This window comes from Podarcis gaigeae (genome assembly GCF_964106915.1).
Source record: "Podarcis gaigeae genome assembly, chromosome: 5".
NCBI lineage: Eukaryota > Metazoa > Chordata > Lepidosauria > Squamata > Lacertidae > Podarcis > Podarcis gaigeae.
In genome coordinates this window covers 71555837-71571582 of record NC_139681.1, presented here as the reverse complement: position 1 = coordinate 71571582, position 15746 = coordinate 71555837, and the positions used below count along the sequence as shown (strand labels likewise).

Genomic DNA, 15746 nt, shown 5'->3' with positions numbered 1-15746 from the left:
TCCTATCTGAAACCCTGGAGACCCACTGCCAATCAGTGTAGACGATACTGAGCTAGAGGGACCAATGATCTGACTTGGTATAAGGCAGCTTCCTATGTTCCTATGCTCTTGTTTACAGACTTGCTATAGGCATCTAGTTGGCCACCATGGGAACAGGCTCCTGGACTAGCTGGGCCTGTGCTCTGATCCAGCACGGTTCTTCTTATGTTCTTAATGCTTTGAGTCAGCTCTTTAACTGCGGGCAAATTATAGATTTATATTTTTGATGTCTCTTTCCAGATACATTGATCTCCTACTGGCAGAGAGCCCCATTCACAGAGATAACAGACTTTTTCAGCATTTTAGAGTAAGCTCACTCTGAGGTTTGTCCTTCTAAGGCTGTCATTGGCAGTGAGTCAAATAGAATGAAGCAAGGTGTAAATACTGGGTTTTACTGACATTTTGACAATTCTAAGCCTCAAACCCACATATGAGTTGTTTTTGAACTGTTAAAGGCCAATTATTTCCAATCTTTGCTGGCCTTTTGAAATATTGTTCCCTTTCCCCACCCATATACCTAGAAAACCTGTGAATCTTGAACCTCTTCTAATAACATCTGTGCCTAAATCATGGTGTGTTATGGTCTTCCATATATAGAGAACAGAAAATGTTTTCATCATATGCATTCCTGACCCATCATAGGACAAATTCCTTCCTCTTCTTTCTGTTGTGAAACAAATGAAAATTATTTGCTCCCTATGTCAGCCTCACTATAGATCACATGCCATGAAAGGGCTCAGAATCTCCTAATACCTCGTAGGTGATGATCCTATGCATGCATTCCTCAAAGTGAGTCCCATTCAATTTACTTCTGAGTAGACAAGCCTAGGAGTCTGCTGTCCTCAGCACTATGCATGTGATACCTATAGTTTGCTATATGCAGAGCCAGCTACCTGAAGGTGAAAGATGTGGATGTGCTCAGTTATTAATTTATGGAAATATTTGTATACCCCTGTATCATTTTAAAAATATCAAAGCAGTTTCCAGCAATGGAAGCATAAGACCATACAATAAAACCATCAAAAGCAGACATCAATTAATCATTGTGGAAGGGTGTGTTCTTAATTGCCTGCATAGGCCTGGTGGAATAGAAAAGTTTAAAGGTTGGCACAGAAGGTGCCCACTTCTTTATAAAACTACCACAGAAATGATAGAGAAATTATTACACTGTCAGTTCTGTCTTGTTCAGGAATCCTCAGCCCTGTCAAAAGAGCCAAACTAGTTTAACCTCTAGAGCAGAGATGAAGAACTTTGGCCCTCCAGATGTTGTTGAACTCAAACTCCCATCAGCCCATTCAGTTTGGCCAATGATACGGGATGATGGGAGTTGTAGTCCAATGACTTCTGCTCAGAATTGGATGTGAATCCTGACTCCCAATGCTTCCCTTTTCCTGGCCTGTCTGCTTCCAAAGGCATGGAAAACCTGAGCTGAAAGGTAGTTTGTAAGTCTTGTAAAGCTAGATATGGTTATGCAAGTTTGGTCTTGCTGCAGTGCCATACTCATGGCAAGAGAAAAAAATGGTTCAATGTTAAGCATGTGTATGCACATTGTTATATAAGATGTGTTCAGGCACTCACCTGAACATGCAAATGCTGAAAGTGTGTGGGGAGGGCATGCACACAACCCCCTCTCCCAATGCACCTGGCGCACCCCACTCAGTTCCTGACCTTTACCATATTCCAGAGGCAAAGCCTGGGCTTCTCCTTGCACTCACTTGAACATGAGTAGAACTGTTTGTGCAATTGGGGACCCTGTTAAACCAAGGTTCCTCACCCCTACAAGACCTTCTCTGAACAGTATGAAGAAGGTTGGAGACTTAGGAGATAGACACTTGCAAAGAGGAGGGTGTGCATGCCCTGTTGCTGATCAAACTTTCGACTTTATGCTCAGGTGAGTGCCTGACCATCCATGTACTATCAAACAAAAACTATCAGAGTCTTACTTTTTCTTTCTTTCAGGGTTTGCTTCCAAAATTTCAGATATCTTGGGAAACGAAACATAGTGAGGTAAGTTGTGCTTTAGTTATATAACATATGGCAAGATGAAATTTCAAACACACTTTGAAGCTGGCATGTAAATGAATGACCCAAATATCAGTATGTACAAGTTCAATCCAGACTGGCTTTTTTCTCAGAAAGCTGAGCTCCAATCCACTCAAGCTGGTAGGATTCCAAGTAATGCTGCTTCCCTTGCTACCACCAAGAAGATAAGTAATTAGGTACATGAAAAAACTTAAAGAAGGTTCGTCTCTGTGTACAAAATTTCTAATTTGATGGCATTAGCAGCTGCATGTTGCTTTAAACTTTTCCTATGACAGGTAGTATAAAAGGGATCAATAATACTTTGCAGTGTTTGCAATCCAATACCTTCTTGCCTCTTCATTTTTTGGCCACTATTTCTGAAGTATGAGGCTATTTTTGCAGCTGCCAAGGATCAGGCACGCACTTTTCCTTGGCAATATCATGATGGTTTGTTTTTCATTTCCAGCAGCAACAATGAGCTGCTCTGTCTGCTACATTTCCAGCAGTTATAAAATGAAAACAAACTATTTTATTACCTTTCGCCTATTGTGTTTTTCATATGAAAAGGGGCAACTCAATGCATGTTTTCTCAGAAATAAGTCCTGTTGCGTTCAATAAGGCTGACTTCATAAAAGCATATTAAGGATTACAGCTTACAACAATATTATTATTATTATTATTATTATTATTATTATTATTATTAGGAAAATTGCTGCTGCTTTTAAGGTTGCTCAAACAACACAGAATAATGGAACCCTGAAAGGCTCTAACTCATCCTGCCAGACCTCTGGACTTCTGCCCCAGTGGTAAGATACATTTTGCTACTGAGCTTTTAACTTCATTCCAAGCTAAAAGGAATCAACAGTAACCTATCCCATGCTCCTCTTCTTTTTCTCTATATTTTTCTCATGCAATTACTTCAATCTAACAAGCCACATGACCACAATATTTTTGTAATGTTTAGCTTGTATCCAGTTCATCCCATGCGCTAATAGATCCAGCCAGTTTTGCATCTGGGTCACCTCAGTGCTGTGAAATAGGCTGCTTTGAGCTTACAGCTCCTTGGACATGACAGCTCTGTCTTGTGATCCGCATGTAGACCTACCACATGCAAAGCAGCCAGTGTGCAGTGAATCTAAGGGCTGAGCTATACATGGTTACATCTCCCCAATATTTTCATTTTTTACTTAAAAGCAAAGTGCTCCAGATTTGTTTCTACAAGCTGTAATTAACAGAACCTGTAGCTTCCACCACCTCCCGTTGTTGAGTTTTAGTACTTTTAGATAGATGTGTGACTTAGAGTAGTTAATCTCATTTACAGATATATAAGCCCCATTGAATTCAATGGGGCTTACTTCTGAGCAAACATAAATTAATCAAGAGGGGAAATCCTCCTTCTCCAACACCAGTGTTGCAAAAAGTTCAGAGCCTCCTGTTGCTACTTTAAAGTAAAAGATGGAAATGTTGATGGGTTCCCATCCAGTTCACTTTTGGTTTTTTGACTTTAGGAATCCTTAGGTATTGTGATTATAATCCCTGTTGTGCTGTTATTTGGTTTGTTGAAGACAGTGAGATGAATCTTACTGTTAAGGGCTGAACGTTTTGAATCTGCTCTGCTTGTCGGCTTTAAGACACATTTATATTTTTATCCCATGGTTCTTTGAGAGCCACTTTGTTCATGCACAGCTAACTGAAACTCAACAGTTGCCAGTATAATAGCCTTGTGTCATGGCGAGTGGCTGGACCAAATGAAGCATGAGGGGGAATGATGCATTCCTTTGCTTCTCGCTCCAGAATAAGCCCTGATCTCACTTTACAGATCTGAATGAATCCTTTCACTGGGCCATTGTATTGCGGCATGTTTACAGGAAAACGACCCTGACGCCTCGACAAAACAAAGGCCTAGCAATGAGGAGTACTGCAGCAAATTCTTAACCCACTGCTTCACTCTAATCTCACCAAAGCAATCACTTGGTCTTTTTCTTGCCATTGTGCCTTTAACTTAACAAGACTTAGAAGGCTGTACCTTAAGAGAATCTTGATAATTGCCAGTGCTCCTTCTGATTGTTTTTGAGAGCTTTATTAATTGGAAGTTCTGCTGTTAAGAAATCTGTTCTGCTGCTGAAGCCCCAGCCTAAAAGGTAAAGGTAAAGGTACCCCTGTCCGTACGGGCCAGTCTTGACAGACTCTAGGGTTGTGCGCCCATCTCACTTAAGAGGCCGAGGGCCAGCGCTGTCCGCAGACACTTCCGGGTCACGTGGCCAGCGTGACAAAGCTGCATCTGGCGAGCCAGCACAGCACACGGAAACGCCATTTACCTTCCCACCAGTAAGCGGTCCCTATTTATCTACTTGCACCCGGGGGTGCTTTCGAACTGCTAGGTTGGCAGGCGCTGGGACCGAGCAACGGGAGCGCACCCCGCCGTGGGGATTCGAACCACCGACCTTTTCATCGGCAAGCCCTAGGCGCTGAAGCTTTTACCCACAGCGCCACCCACGTCCCGAAGCCCCAGCCTACACCTCTGATAAAAGAAAGATATGCTTATCTGCAGGACCTATAATAGCAGGAATGGATACATGGGCTACATCCAACGTACCCCTGAGAAGTTATTGGGGTTTTTTGTGGCTTATCAACATCCCCCTCCCATATTTTCCTTCTGTTGGTGCCCTGTTGTGATGCCATGATGGGGGGGAGGGGTTTGTAGCCCTCCAATAATCATCTGCTTTAAAAAGAAAAAAAATAAGTATAGCCATATTAATACCACATATGCTTTATACTTGTTTCTGCCTTTTTAAGGAGAGGTATTAATTTAGCTAAATATACAACCCATTAAATATATTTTATTGCTATACAATATATATCAGGGCAGTGTATAGCTATAAGACATAAAACACCATTAAAGATTGTGCACAAAAATGCAGAGTCTGTGACTCAAGATTCAGTTTTCCAATCCTGAACCCTTTCTGTCATTGCTGCAGCAAAGCATGAGGAGACAACTGCCAGTTTACCCAAGTCCCTAAAGTTACTTAACACCATAGCTGTCAAGTGTCCCTTATTTGAAGGGACAGTCCCTTATTCCAGTGCCATGTCCCACTGCTGTCCCTTATTGATGGATGTCCCTTAAATGTCCCTTAAATGATGTCCCTTAAATTTCAAAGGAAGCAGCTTCTCTCCCTCCCTCCCTGCCGGCCAGGGAGGAGGGAGGCTCCAACTGTGTTGCTTGGCTGCGTTGCTCACCCAGTAAGGAGTCTAAGAACGATTGGGGGGTGGAGCTTGCATGCCTTGTGTGTGGCTAGTTAATGCAAGCTGAGGGGGTTTTTGAATGCTGGATGCCATTTTGTTGCACGTGCTGCTGCAAACTTTGCAGTGCAAAGCCAGGCCGGGGAGCCATAGGCCTTGTGGTGCATGTGATTCAGATTCTATTCAGTTGAACCTCTGGTTACAAAGTTGGTTGGACAGTGTTCTCAAAGCTACCAGCATGAGTTTGACCAGACTGCAGGAGGACAGGAAGTCTGGAGTGCCTGGAACAGGTGAGGCTGCAGATCCCTTATTTTGGCTGCTGGTCCCTTATTTTCAAATCTGTAAGTTGACAGCTATGCTTAACACATGTGTACAAAATTTCAGCTAAGTAATCTTTCTAGTGAGCTTTACATCCCACTTTGCTGTCCATTACTCCTCCTTGCTTCAAAACATTCATACTGGGAGAAAACGGAATATGTCGAATAGAAACTGGCATCTTACTCTATAGGCTATTGAAGCAAATGAAGATTTTTTGGGACATGGTATGTAACATTTAAGCAAGACCCTCTAACTTCTCATTTTGCAGGATACATTCTGCCTCCAGCGGTGACGTCCACAAGCACCACAGATCTCAAACTTTACCAATAATACGTGGCAAGAATGCCTTCTGCAACCCTAAACTCCTGCAGATGATAGACAGCACCATTGCAAGTAAGCACAAAAGACCTAGGTGTATGTTGAATTTTGCTCTAATATCAGCTGCTGCCGTGTGGGTAATGAGTCTTTATGAGTCTTATTCCAGAGCATCCATTAAAACAGCTCATTCAAGCTTATATCTTTAGCAATTTAGCTGGGGAAAAACTGTGATAGAAAGTCTAGTGTTTTACACAGATTCTGTTAAAATGACCTCCCCTTCACTGTTGGCACTTGCCATTAGTGAATTGTTCTGTGCTTGTTGTCCTCAAATACATTTTCCCATGACATTTGTTTTGTTGTAGGTGGTTCCAATGAAACAGATATTGTGAGCTACGTAGATACCGAAGCCAACATTGCCACGGAAGTTTGCCTTACTATTCTTGACTTATTATGTCTGTTCACTCAACATCATCAGGTATGATTTCCATATGACAAAATCATGCTTTACATGAAAATCACAGCGTTCTATTATTTATGCCAACCTATTATAGTTGCACAGTTTAATTTTTTGGAGAAAGACATGACCCAAAGGTATCGTATCTGGGCAAAATCTACGAATCATGCTTGGAAAAGTAAGTGGAATGTGCTAGGCCCAATGCACCTTGCATTATGTATTATTATAATAGGCTTTTAACCCTCTACCAAGACTTCTTATTTCCTACTCTCTACTGTGCCCTGTTTCTTATATACAGTTGCATAGACATTCATATCTTTCTGTGATAGGCATTTGCAGAGATGTAAGGAATTCACCTTTCAGACAGAAAAATGTGCATGGCTACATTTACTGTTGATGTACCCTAGAATCTGAGGGTGTTGTTTTTTCCTCTGCAATTCACAATAGTTATGCAGATCTAGGAAATGTACGCAGGTTAGCAGGCATATCATATAATATCAGAAAGTTCTGCAAAGGTTAAAAATGTATATTTACTCTCTCTCTTTTTTCCTTTGAGCTTTTGCATGCAAGGCATGTGTTATAACAGTAAAACATAGTCCTAAACTAAAGTTTCAGTAGATTGTGGCATTGTGCCAAACAATAGTGGTGTGAGGTACTATTCAATGGATCTCCCTTAGGCTGGGTTGCTGAGGTTTTTCTGGATGGAGAGAGGTAAAGACAAGAAAACAGTGAGGTCCACACTGTGCAAACATGTCAACAGGAGTGTCTGATTGGCTCTGCCAGTGCATTTGCACTGCACTGCCATCTCACCTTTCTACCTTTCCTTCTTGGTATGCTGCAACAACCTGGCCAAAGGGAGGTCAGGTGAACAGTGCAGCCCCACCATTCTTGGTGATGAAAGGAGGAGGAGGAGGAGGAGGAGGAGGAGGAACATCATGTAAGTGTCCTGGAACTTCCTGGCCTAAGGGGCAGCAAGTGGGGGGAGGCAGAATTATTTTAAGGGAGAAGATATTATTTGAGATACTTTGGGAGGTGGTACTGAAGCAGCTGACTTGACATTGTGTTGCTAATTCTGTTAAAGCAGGCCTTGCCCATTTGGGCAGGAGAAACAGATGCAGAGAAAGCCAGGCAGTTTAGCTTTTGAAAGACTGAAAGATGTTTGTTGGCTCATTTTTCAGAGACAGCTGCAACAATCAGATTGCCAGAACACACTGATGAAGAAAGTCTTTGATACCTTCCTGCTGTTTCTGCAAATCAATCACTCTGCAGCAGCCCTCAAGCACGTCTTTGCTGCTCTTAGATTGTTTGTGAGTAAGGTACGTCCCTACTACACTTGGGTCACCTGCAATATGAAATGCTCATTTGTTGTTTAAACCAGCATTGAAATAATGTCTGCCGCATAACTGGTGATCAAGCTGCATCCTGCAAATCAGTACCGAAATGCAATTTCAGATAATTTCTCATAGAAATTTGTATTTTAGATTCAAAATTTTACCTATTTTACCTCAGACATTGATTGCTATAGGCATGTTATCAGTCTGTTGGTTGCTTTAAAAAAAAAAAAAAAGCAGATGCTAGCTATCAAATGCCAGAGTTCCAACAAAGGCATTGCATGTCAGCTGTAATATTTGATCATAGATCGATATTGAAGATCAAATACAGCCAAATATTAAAATGGCAGCCCATTGCTTGTTAACAGTCACATCCTTTCTTATAACAAATATTAAAATCAAATATGGAATTAAATTGAGCTTTAGCATCAATCAGTAGATATTTGATACCCAGGCAACATTCAACATCAGAGTTCATAAATAATTATTTGGGAGATAAAGTCCAGGATCATTTTAAAAAGAAAAATCTAGTTCTTCAGCAGAACTCCTTGTGTTTGTTCATGGACCACTGAACATACGCACGTAAGAACAGACCTGCAGGATCAGACCAAAGGCTCTTCTAGTCCAACCCTCTGTTCTCACAGTTGCCAACCAGGTAGATGCCAGTGGGAAGCTTTTGCAGTCCTACTCATACATCTGCAGCATGGAGCTGAACTGGCCTTCCCTTCCTCATTGCCCATTCCATCCACAGCTTCCCCCCCCCCAACCATCTTCAGTCATTGCTTAATACGGCAAATTTTCAAAAGCCACATTTTTTGCCAGATAAAGACAAGCCCTTCCTTGAACGGAACCCTACGGTGAAGTACTCGAAACAGAATGCGAGGAGAATGCTTTTCTTTTGCAATGTGTGATATTGTAACACCGCCAGTGGCATATTTCTAGGGCCAAGGGAAACATTAGACAAACCCAGCAGGAACAGCTTTCAATTACGTGGCAGACTGTCAGGAGCCTGTTTAATAGTGGGAGAGTGGAGACGTACAGATGCATAGGAAGCTGCCTTACACTGCGTCAGACCATTAGTCCGGAGTCTTTCCAAGCCCTACCTGGAGAACCCAGGGACTGAATGTGGGACCTTCTTCATGCAAAGCATGTTCTCTCTGCCACTGAGCTATGGCCTTTCTCCAGCCATCTGAGCCACCCACTCTATTGTCTGGAGTGAATGGATTTGGATGCTTCCTTGAAATATCTATGGGGGTTAGCTCCATCTTGACATGGTAACGTTGCTCTCTTCCTGCTCCGTCCATTCCATTTTCCTTTAGTAATCTCATCTCAACAGGTGGCATGCAGGGAATAATGTTACTTATTCTCCGTAGTCTGCTCAGCCAATCATGTTGTTACTCAGAGAAATCTCAGTTCATTTATTCATATCATTAATTGGATACTATATTTATTTAGATTTTATATTGGATGCATCCAATCAAAATGAAAGAGGAGAAAAAATCCCATCAGAAGCAAAAGCAAATTGGGACTTAAAGCTACTTCAACCAGTTCTTATGATGTTTTTAGAAGTTATTGAGGTTATGGTTGTTCTGCTTGTCTAAACAGAAAGGGGGAGCTCTATGGTTTCCAGGAGTCCACAATCAATGATAGAGTTGAAGGGTGGGACAGCAGCCCTTACATGACCTTCCATCACCAGCATCACTGCAATGAACTGGGAGTCGGTGCAAGTGGAGGCATCCATTTAGCTCCAATGCTACAGCTGCATCACACCAACCCTGCTGCTGCCTCACTCCTCCCAGTAATCTGCAGTGATGCCGGTGAAGGTGAGTTCATGGAGGCACCTCTATTTAGCCAACTCCTACTGCAATCCAATCCAACCTTCTACCTACACACTGCAGAAATTCAGAGCTAGAACATCCCCTAGAGATGACTGTCTATAGTCTCTGCTTGAAGACTTCTAGTGAGGGAGAGGTCTGTTTCACTAAACACAGCAACCATACAACATGTTGCTCTCTTGAGTGTTTCTCCTGCCTCGTGCTCACTTGCAACCATTGAGCTAGGTGTCAGATAGCCACATTTGCAGCAATATTTGTGCTGCATCCCTGGGACATGTACACCTGGGTGAATCAGAATGACCTTGAGCAATGATCTTTGAAGATCATGGTGGCCCATGCAGATACTCTTGTTGGTGTTTTTTGTGGGTCACGACTAGCTCCTTCTCAACTGTAGGCAGTTTATAAGTGGCATGAGGTCTTTGATTGCCTTCCAGCACTGACAGATGCTGCATTTGTGTTATAAGAAATCTCTTATGTTGTAGCAAAGGTGTATCTTTGTCTCCATAGTTCCCTTCAGCATTCTTCCAAGGGCAGGCTGACTTATGTGGCTCATTCTGCTATGAAATTCTTAAGTGCTGCAATCACAGGTCACGGTCGACACAGATGGAAGCCTCTGCTCTGCTGTATTTCTTCATGAGAAAGAACTTTGAATTTAATAAGCAGAAGTCAATAGTCAGGTCCCATTTGCAGGTAAGTAAACACTATGGTGATGAATAAGCATCCCACACAGATTACGTTTTGAATTTCCTGGTGAAGGCATTGTTTTAGTTTTGCCTCTACTCAGTCCAGAGATGAGCAGTGTCTGTGTGCAGATCACATAGAGTTCCCAAGCACTTCTGTTCTTCCAGCACTGCTGTACCTTGGCAAAATCCCAAAAACCCCAAATTTTCTTTTTAAACTAAAGGAAAGTTTCTGGTTGGAAAGGTGCAGGTTTAATTCTGGAAATGCAGTCCACAGCGTAGAAATCTTCTTGAGACACACTTATAATCTCTGATTATAATTCTTAAATGTGGCATGGGGCACTGCCATCATTTGAGCTGTTAGTTGAGCATATACATGGAGACCCAGACAAGTACTTGGACTTTTGTCCATGTTGTAACTCAGTCAACATAGGATCCTCTTTGTACTAGGTCAGACCCTTGAGCCATCTAGCTCAGTATTGTCCACACTGGCTGGCAGAGGCTCTCCAGGATTTCAGACACAGGACATTCCCAGCCCTTCCTGGAGAAATTGACGGTTGAACTTGGGACCTTCTGCATGCAAAGCAGATGTTCTGCCCCTAAACTACAGCCCTTTTCCAGCCTATTAAGTTGTACTAGTAGTTCGTCTAAGGAATAACCACTTGCTAGCTTGATTTACTTATGCTAACACCTTCTTTTAATGTTTTTTTAGCTCATCAAAGCTGTAAGCCAGTTGATTGCAGATGCAGGAATTGGAGGCTCCCGGTTTCAGCATTCACTGGCGATTACAAATAACTTCGCTAACGGAGACAAGCAAATGAAAGTAAGAAATGACTGGTATTACTTACACATCCATCCTGACCCAGTATCTTTTGGTTAACTCCTATGACCTCTGGGAAGTCCTGCATATCTCACCTGCTTAGTCTGTGGCTAGATGTGCAGTTACCACTTTGCACATGGTCAAGGTTTTTGAATTGCATGACAAATCCTATACGAAAAAAGATGATGCACAAAAAAGGAGTGGCATGCAAAGATGTCAGTAACTGTGTGGGAGCAGGAGCCAGCAAGCACAGGATCCTGTGGTTGTGTGTATGGTCCACTATGTCATCTATGCCAAAAGTATGTGATTTAACATGGAAACGTAAATTCTGTAAGCTTAAAAGTACACCTCTGTTGCTTCTCCTCCCCAAAGAACAGTAACTTCCCAGCAGAAGTGAAAGACTTGACCAAACGCATAAGGACGGTTTTGATGGCTACAGCTCAAATGAAGGAACATGAGAAGGACCCCGAGATGCTAGTGGATTTGCAGTACAGTTTGGCAAATTCATACGCCAGCACGCCTGAATTGCGTAGGACTTGGCTAGAAAGCATGGCCAAGATCCATGCTAGAAATGGTGACTTATCAGAGGTAACTTGCAAATACTAACGATTGATTTTGTATCCAAAAGGGATTGGGAGGAGCACTCTATATGAGTCTGACTTAAATACATCTGGCTGGAGCAGAGCATGTATTATCACCCGTTGACATTTGCTAACAATTATTTTGTTAAAATGCAAGCACTTTATTGACTATTATTGTGCATCCTTCCCCACCCCAAAAGAAACCTGATTCAGAGTTCATATTATTTTAGACTCCTTTATTTTCTAAGCTCTTGCAAGCACATGACCCAGATAGTTGTTTTTATGGGTGAAATCCTGATGCTCTCATTTAGCCATACCCTTAGCCTTTTTAGGCAAATCTCTTGGTAACTGGAGCTTAGCTCAAGTAAAGACTTCAGCATCAGTTTCTTGTTTTGCACAAACATTCACAATAATAAATCTGTCAAGTGAAGCTTGGTTACCTTTCTGCAAAACACTTGCCTGACATTTATGAGGATAAAGAAAATCTGTGCGGCTTAATATTAACACTTGCATACAATTTCTTGTTGCAGGCTGCTATGTGCTATATCCATATAGCTGCCCTTATTGCCGAATACCTGAAAAGAAAGGGTAAGATAACTTTATTCCAAGGCTAGCATCAATGCAGGAAACAGTAAAATGTGACCACCTATTTCAATCTGATGAAATTCATGTCCTTTTGTAGTTATCCTTTAAGTAGCTTTGACTCTTCTCAAATGTTTCCCATGTAAGATACTACAACTAGTAAAATCAATGGTTACAACCTTGCATGTGGTGTGAAAATGAAGCTTAACTCAATCTCTTTTGGGAAGGGGGACATTTGTATCTCATTTCTTTAGTGTGTATCATTAAGTATGCATGTATTAACACATACAGATAGCAGAATGCTAATAACATCTCACACTATCGTAGGTTACTGGAAAATGGAAAAGATATGTACCTCTCGTATGCTCCTGGAAGATGCTGAACTCTCTGATAGTAATGTCTTACTAACAACTCATACTGGAGGAAGTGAGTGTTCTAACCACGTCTGTTTATGTGGCATAGACAACCACATTTGACCCACACCGATTGCAGAGATTCAACAGAAGAAGAGATTAACTGAAAAGGGAGGGAATATCATGATGCATATTTATATTCTTTGACATTGGGAGGTGTCAGGTCTTCTCTCTGTTTCTGTCATTGGTTGGAAGACTGAATTAGAAGAAGTCTTTTACTACAATGCTGTATACATTATTCTTATAAGGATTACTCCAAGACAACTTCTCAGGTCATTGACTTTCCACATTAAGGTATGCACTTAGCAAACCCACCAAGATAAACAAGAAAATGAAATTTGGTTGCCTGCCAAGGTCACTCTCTCTCTAACACACACAAACACACACCAGGGCATGAATAAGTCAGCATGGCCACTTCTGCAAGCTTCCCATGGGCAACAGCAACCCTGTGCCCAATGACCATGTATGTGGAGTGGGGTCCACCTACCTCTGTACCCCAGTAGTTCCAGCTACCTCTTGTCCCACCTTTAGTCTAGTGGTTTCAAGGATTCTAGTCCTGGTAGAAGGAATATCTAGAACATGGATGGAGGACACGTGGCCTTGGAGATGTTGTTGGATTCCAGTTCCCATCAACTGCAGCCAAATGGGAGCCACCTAGAGGGCCAGAGGCCCTCCATCCCTGATCTAGTAGCATCCAAGAAGGAAGTGGGGATCACTGCTTGTTGTAGGTTGCTTAGTTTATCTCAGTTCAGATTATGCTAGGACTGCATTTTGCATTACTCTTGTAGGTTGCATTTTCCTTGCCTTGCTTTCTAATAAGGATGGGAGAAAGAAAAGGCATGTAAATCAAGCTACATCTACATCTCCCTTGGGTGGAAAACCCTCAGTCCTAAGATGCATGCATCCGTTGCCTTAGAACTGGACTGTTGCCACGTAGTTGAGGAAATTAATAGAACAAAAAAACTCCTATAACATGAATTACCGGTAATTTGGAGGACCCTAATAACATGGTAGCTCTTCCCAGTGAAAATCCATTCTTCCTGCATTAGAGTTCAAAAAAATCCATGTAACATCATTCTGGTGATTTTTATTTTTTTTCTGTTTCCAAAAGCAAAATAAAATATATTTAGTGGCAAAATCAATATCAAAAGCCAACTTTGGGGAGAAAGGGAGAAAATGTGACCACTCACAATATTATGGTGATAGTTCTGAGTCTTGAAATGAGTGGATCAAATGTGAATTTCAACAGTTTGTTCTCTCAAAATCTTTGAAAATGGTTTCAGGCCAATCCAAGATTCAGGCCATGTTCAAAAGAGGCTAGATTCTGTGCCAGCAGTATTCATTGTCACCACCTTGCCCTACCCTCTTTTCCTAAACCACCTTGGCAAGGGGGCAGGATGATGGGGAGGTAATTCATCTTTTCATAACTTCAGACTAAACACAAAGCATATGATTCTGTCAGCATTTTTTTATTCATAAAGAATCCAGGAGCATTGTTTATTTATGAATGGTCCAAATAAAAAAATGCCTTGCCATATTAGCAATACAATTATTTGGGAGGGTTCTCAATAATGCTTTTTGAATAAGATTATTATTTGCCAGAATCATCCAATAATAATTTTCTGCACCCTTGCCAAAACGTTAATGAACTGAATGGAATTTATAAATAACCTGTCACAAAATTATCCCACTCCATTTGTTCTACTCGCCCTATGGGCTCTGAAAAAAGTCATTTTGCTCAGCATTTCTTTAAAGCATTCTTTATAGTAGCATCCTCTTCTTTTTAAGAGTGTAATATAAATAGATTCATGGGGCTCTTTCTCTTGTTTTTTTAAAAAGGCTTGTTTTCTATGGGATGGCCTGCTTTCCTCAACATTACACCAAATATTAAAGAAGAAGGAGCTATGAAGGAAGACTCTGGAATGCAGGATACACCATATAATGAGGTCAGCAGTGCTAATGTTTACACCCTGATCCCGTGCATGTTTTTTCAGAAATAAGTCTCACTGGTTGTGTTCATATGTCATGCTATATCATTGTTTAGTGTGACGTGCATGAGCTGGGATAAGCCTGAGTGAGCCTCAGGCCTGCACACTCACCTCTTCCCTGTCCTTCTAGCCAGGAGGAGAACCACAGAAGCTTTTGTGGTCAATTTCTTATCAACTTTAGCTTGTCAATAGTTCTGATTAGTTTCAAAACCAACCAGCTTCAAAATATGGGTTATGAAGCTGACTTGTTTAAACTAGCCATAGTTAGTGCAATCCACGATCCCTGGTTCAGATGCAATAACCAACCATGTTTAAGGGAAATTGAAAGAAAAGTCTTCCAAAGATTTCCTCTCAGCACACAGGAAGGAGAGGAGAGGGTGAAGCACAAGAGTAAGCTTCAGGCTACTTCCAGCACATGTGTTGTGCTAAACCATGGTTTACTGTGGCATGGGAACATGACCAGTGGGACTTACCTAGACCAATGAAACCATACATAGGATTGCAGCTACATTTTACTTTTGCACACTACTTTTTGTTGCTGTATGAAACAAGCCACAGTAAAAAACAACAACAACAGTTCTCCATCATCACAGCACAAGTACTACATATCCATAATTCAAATTTAGCAGCAGAAGTAAACCAATCTACAGAAATAGAATTTCAACAGTGCTCTCTGAGGCATAACCAGGAAGAGTGAGAACATCCCATTTCTTTCAATGGAGGTTGCATGGGACAAAATCCTGACAAAATCCTAATTGATAGATAAATCCCCGATAGAGGGTAGGCTTATCATTGCCAAACCCAAAGTCCTGTTTCCAGTGTCTTATTGAAATGTTTACTAGCACAGGGGGAAGCTGGGAAGAGAAATCTGGATCGTCCATCAAGGAACTGGAATCTTCTAAGAAGCTGGGGATTGTCAGAACTTTGAACAATATGTTGAGGGACCCTCTCTTTCTATGAAAGAAAACAATACCTTGAGCAAAAGCTATATGCTCCAAAATGAAATGTCTATTGCCCACAGAAAGCATGCACTGAAATAAATTGGTGGGTGTGTCCAGTTTTGGAAGAAGAGGCATCCTTTCACCCCATATATCTGAAAGCAGGAGAATTGGAGCTAGTTATATC

The 15746-nt window shown here is 41.6% G+C and overlaps 1 protein-coding gene across 22 annotated transcripts in view; it reads left to right on the top strand.

Annotated features, from left to right (window-relative positions):
• The window catches only part of DOCK10 (dedicator of cytokinesis 10), a 201776-nt gene that overhangs the window by 170396 nt on the left and 15634 nt on the right, over window positions 1-15746 (top strand). For 14 of the 22 annotated variants that reach the window (XM_083742009.1, XM_083742008.1, XM_083742022.1 and 11 more), the window contains 12 exons: window positions 280-346; window positions 1999-2046; window positions 2766-2867; window positions 5888-6012; window positions 6300-6412; window positions 7570-7707; window positions 10065-10247; window positions 10950-11060; window positions 11430-11645; window positions 12169-12226; window positions 12548-12646; window positions 14473-14579. In XM_083742009.1, coding sequence (XP_083598135.1) covers window positions 280-346; window positions 1999-2046; window positions 2766-2867; window positions 5888-6012; window positions 6300-6412; window positions 7570-7707; window positions 10065-10247; window positions 10950-11060; window positions 11430-11645; window positions 12169-12226; window positions 12548-12646; window positions 14473-14579 — 1367 coding nt within the window. Of the gene's footprint in view, window positions 1-279; window positions 347-1998; window positions 2047-2765; window positions 2868-5887; window positions 6013-6299; window positions 6413-7569; window positions 7708-10064; window positions 10248-10949; window positions 11061-11429; window positions 11646-12168; window positions 12227-12547; window positions 12928-14472; window positions 14580-15746 lie in introns of all 22 variants that reach the window. The other 8 variants (XM_083742017.1, XM_083742018.1, XM_083742015.1 and 5 more) reach the window with 2 other exon arrangements.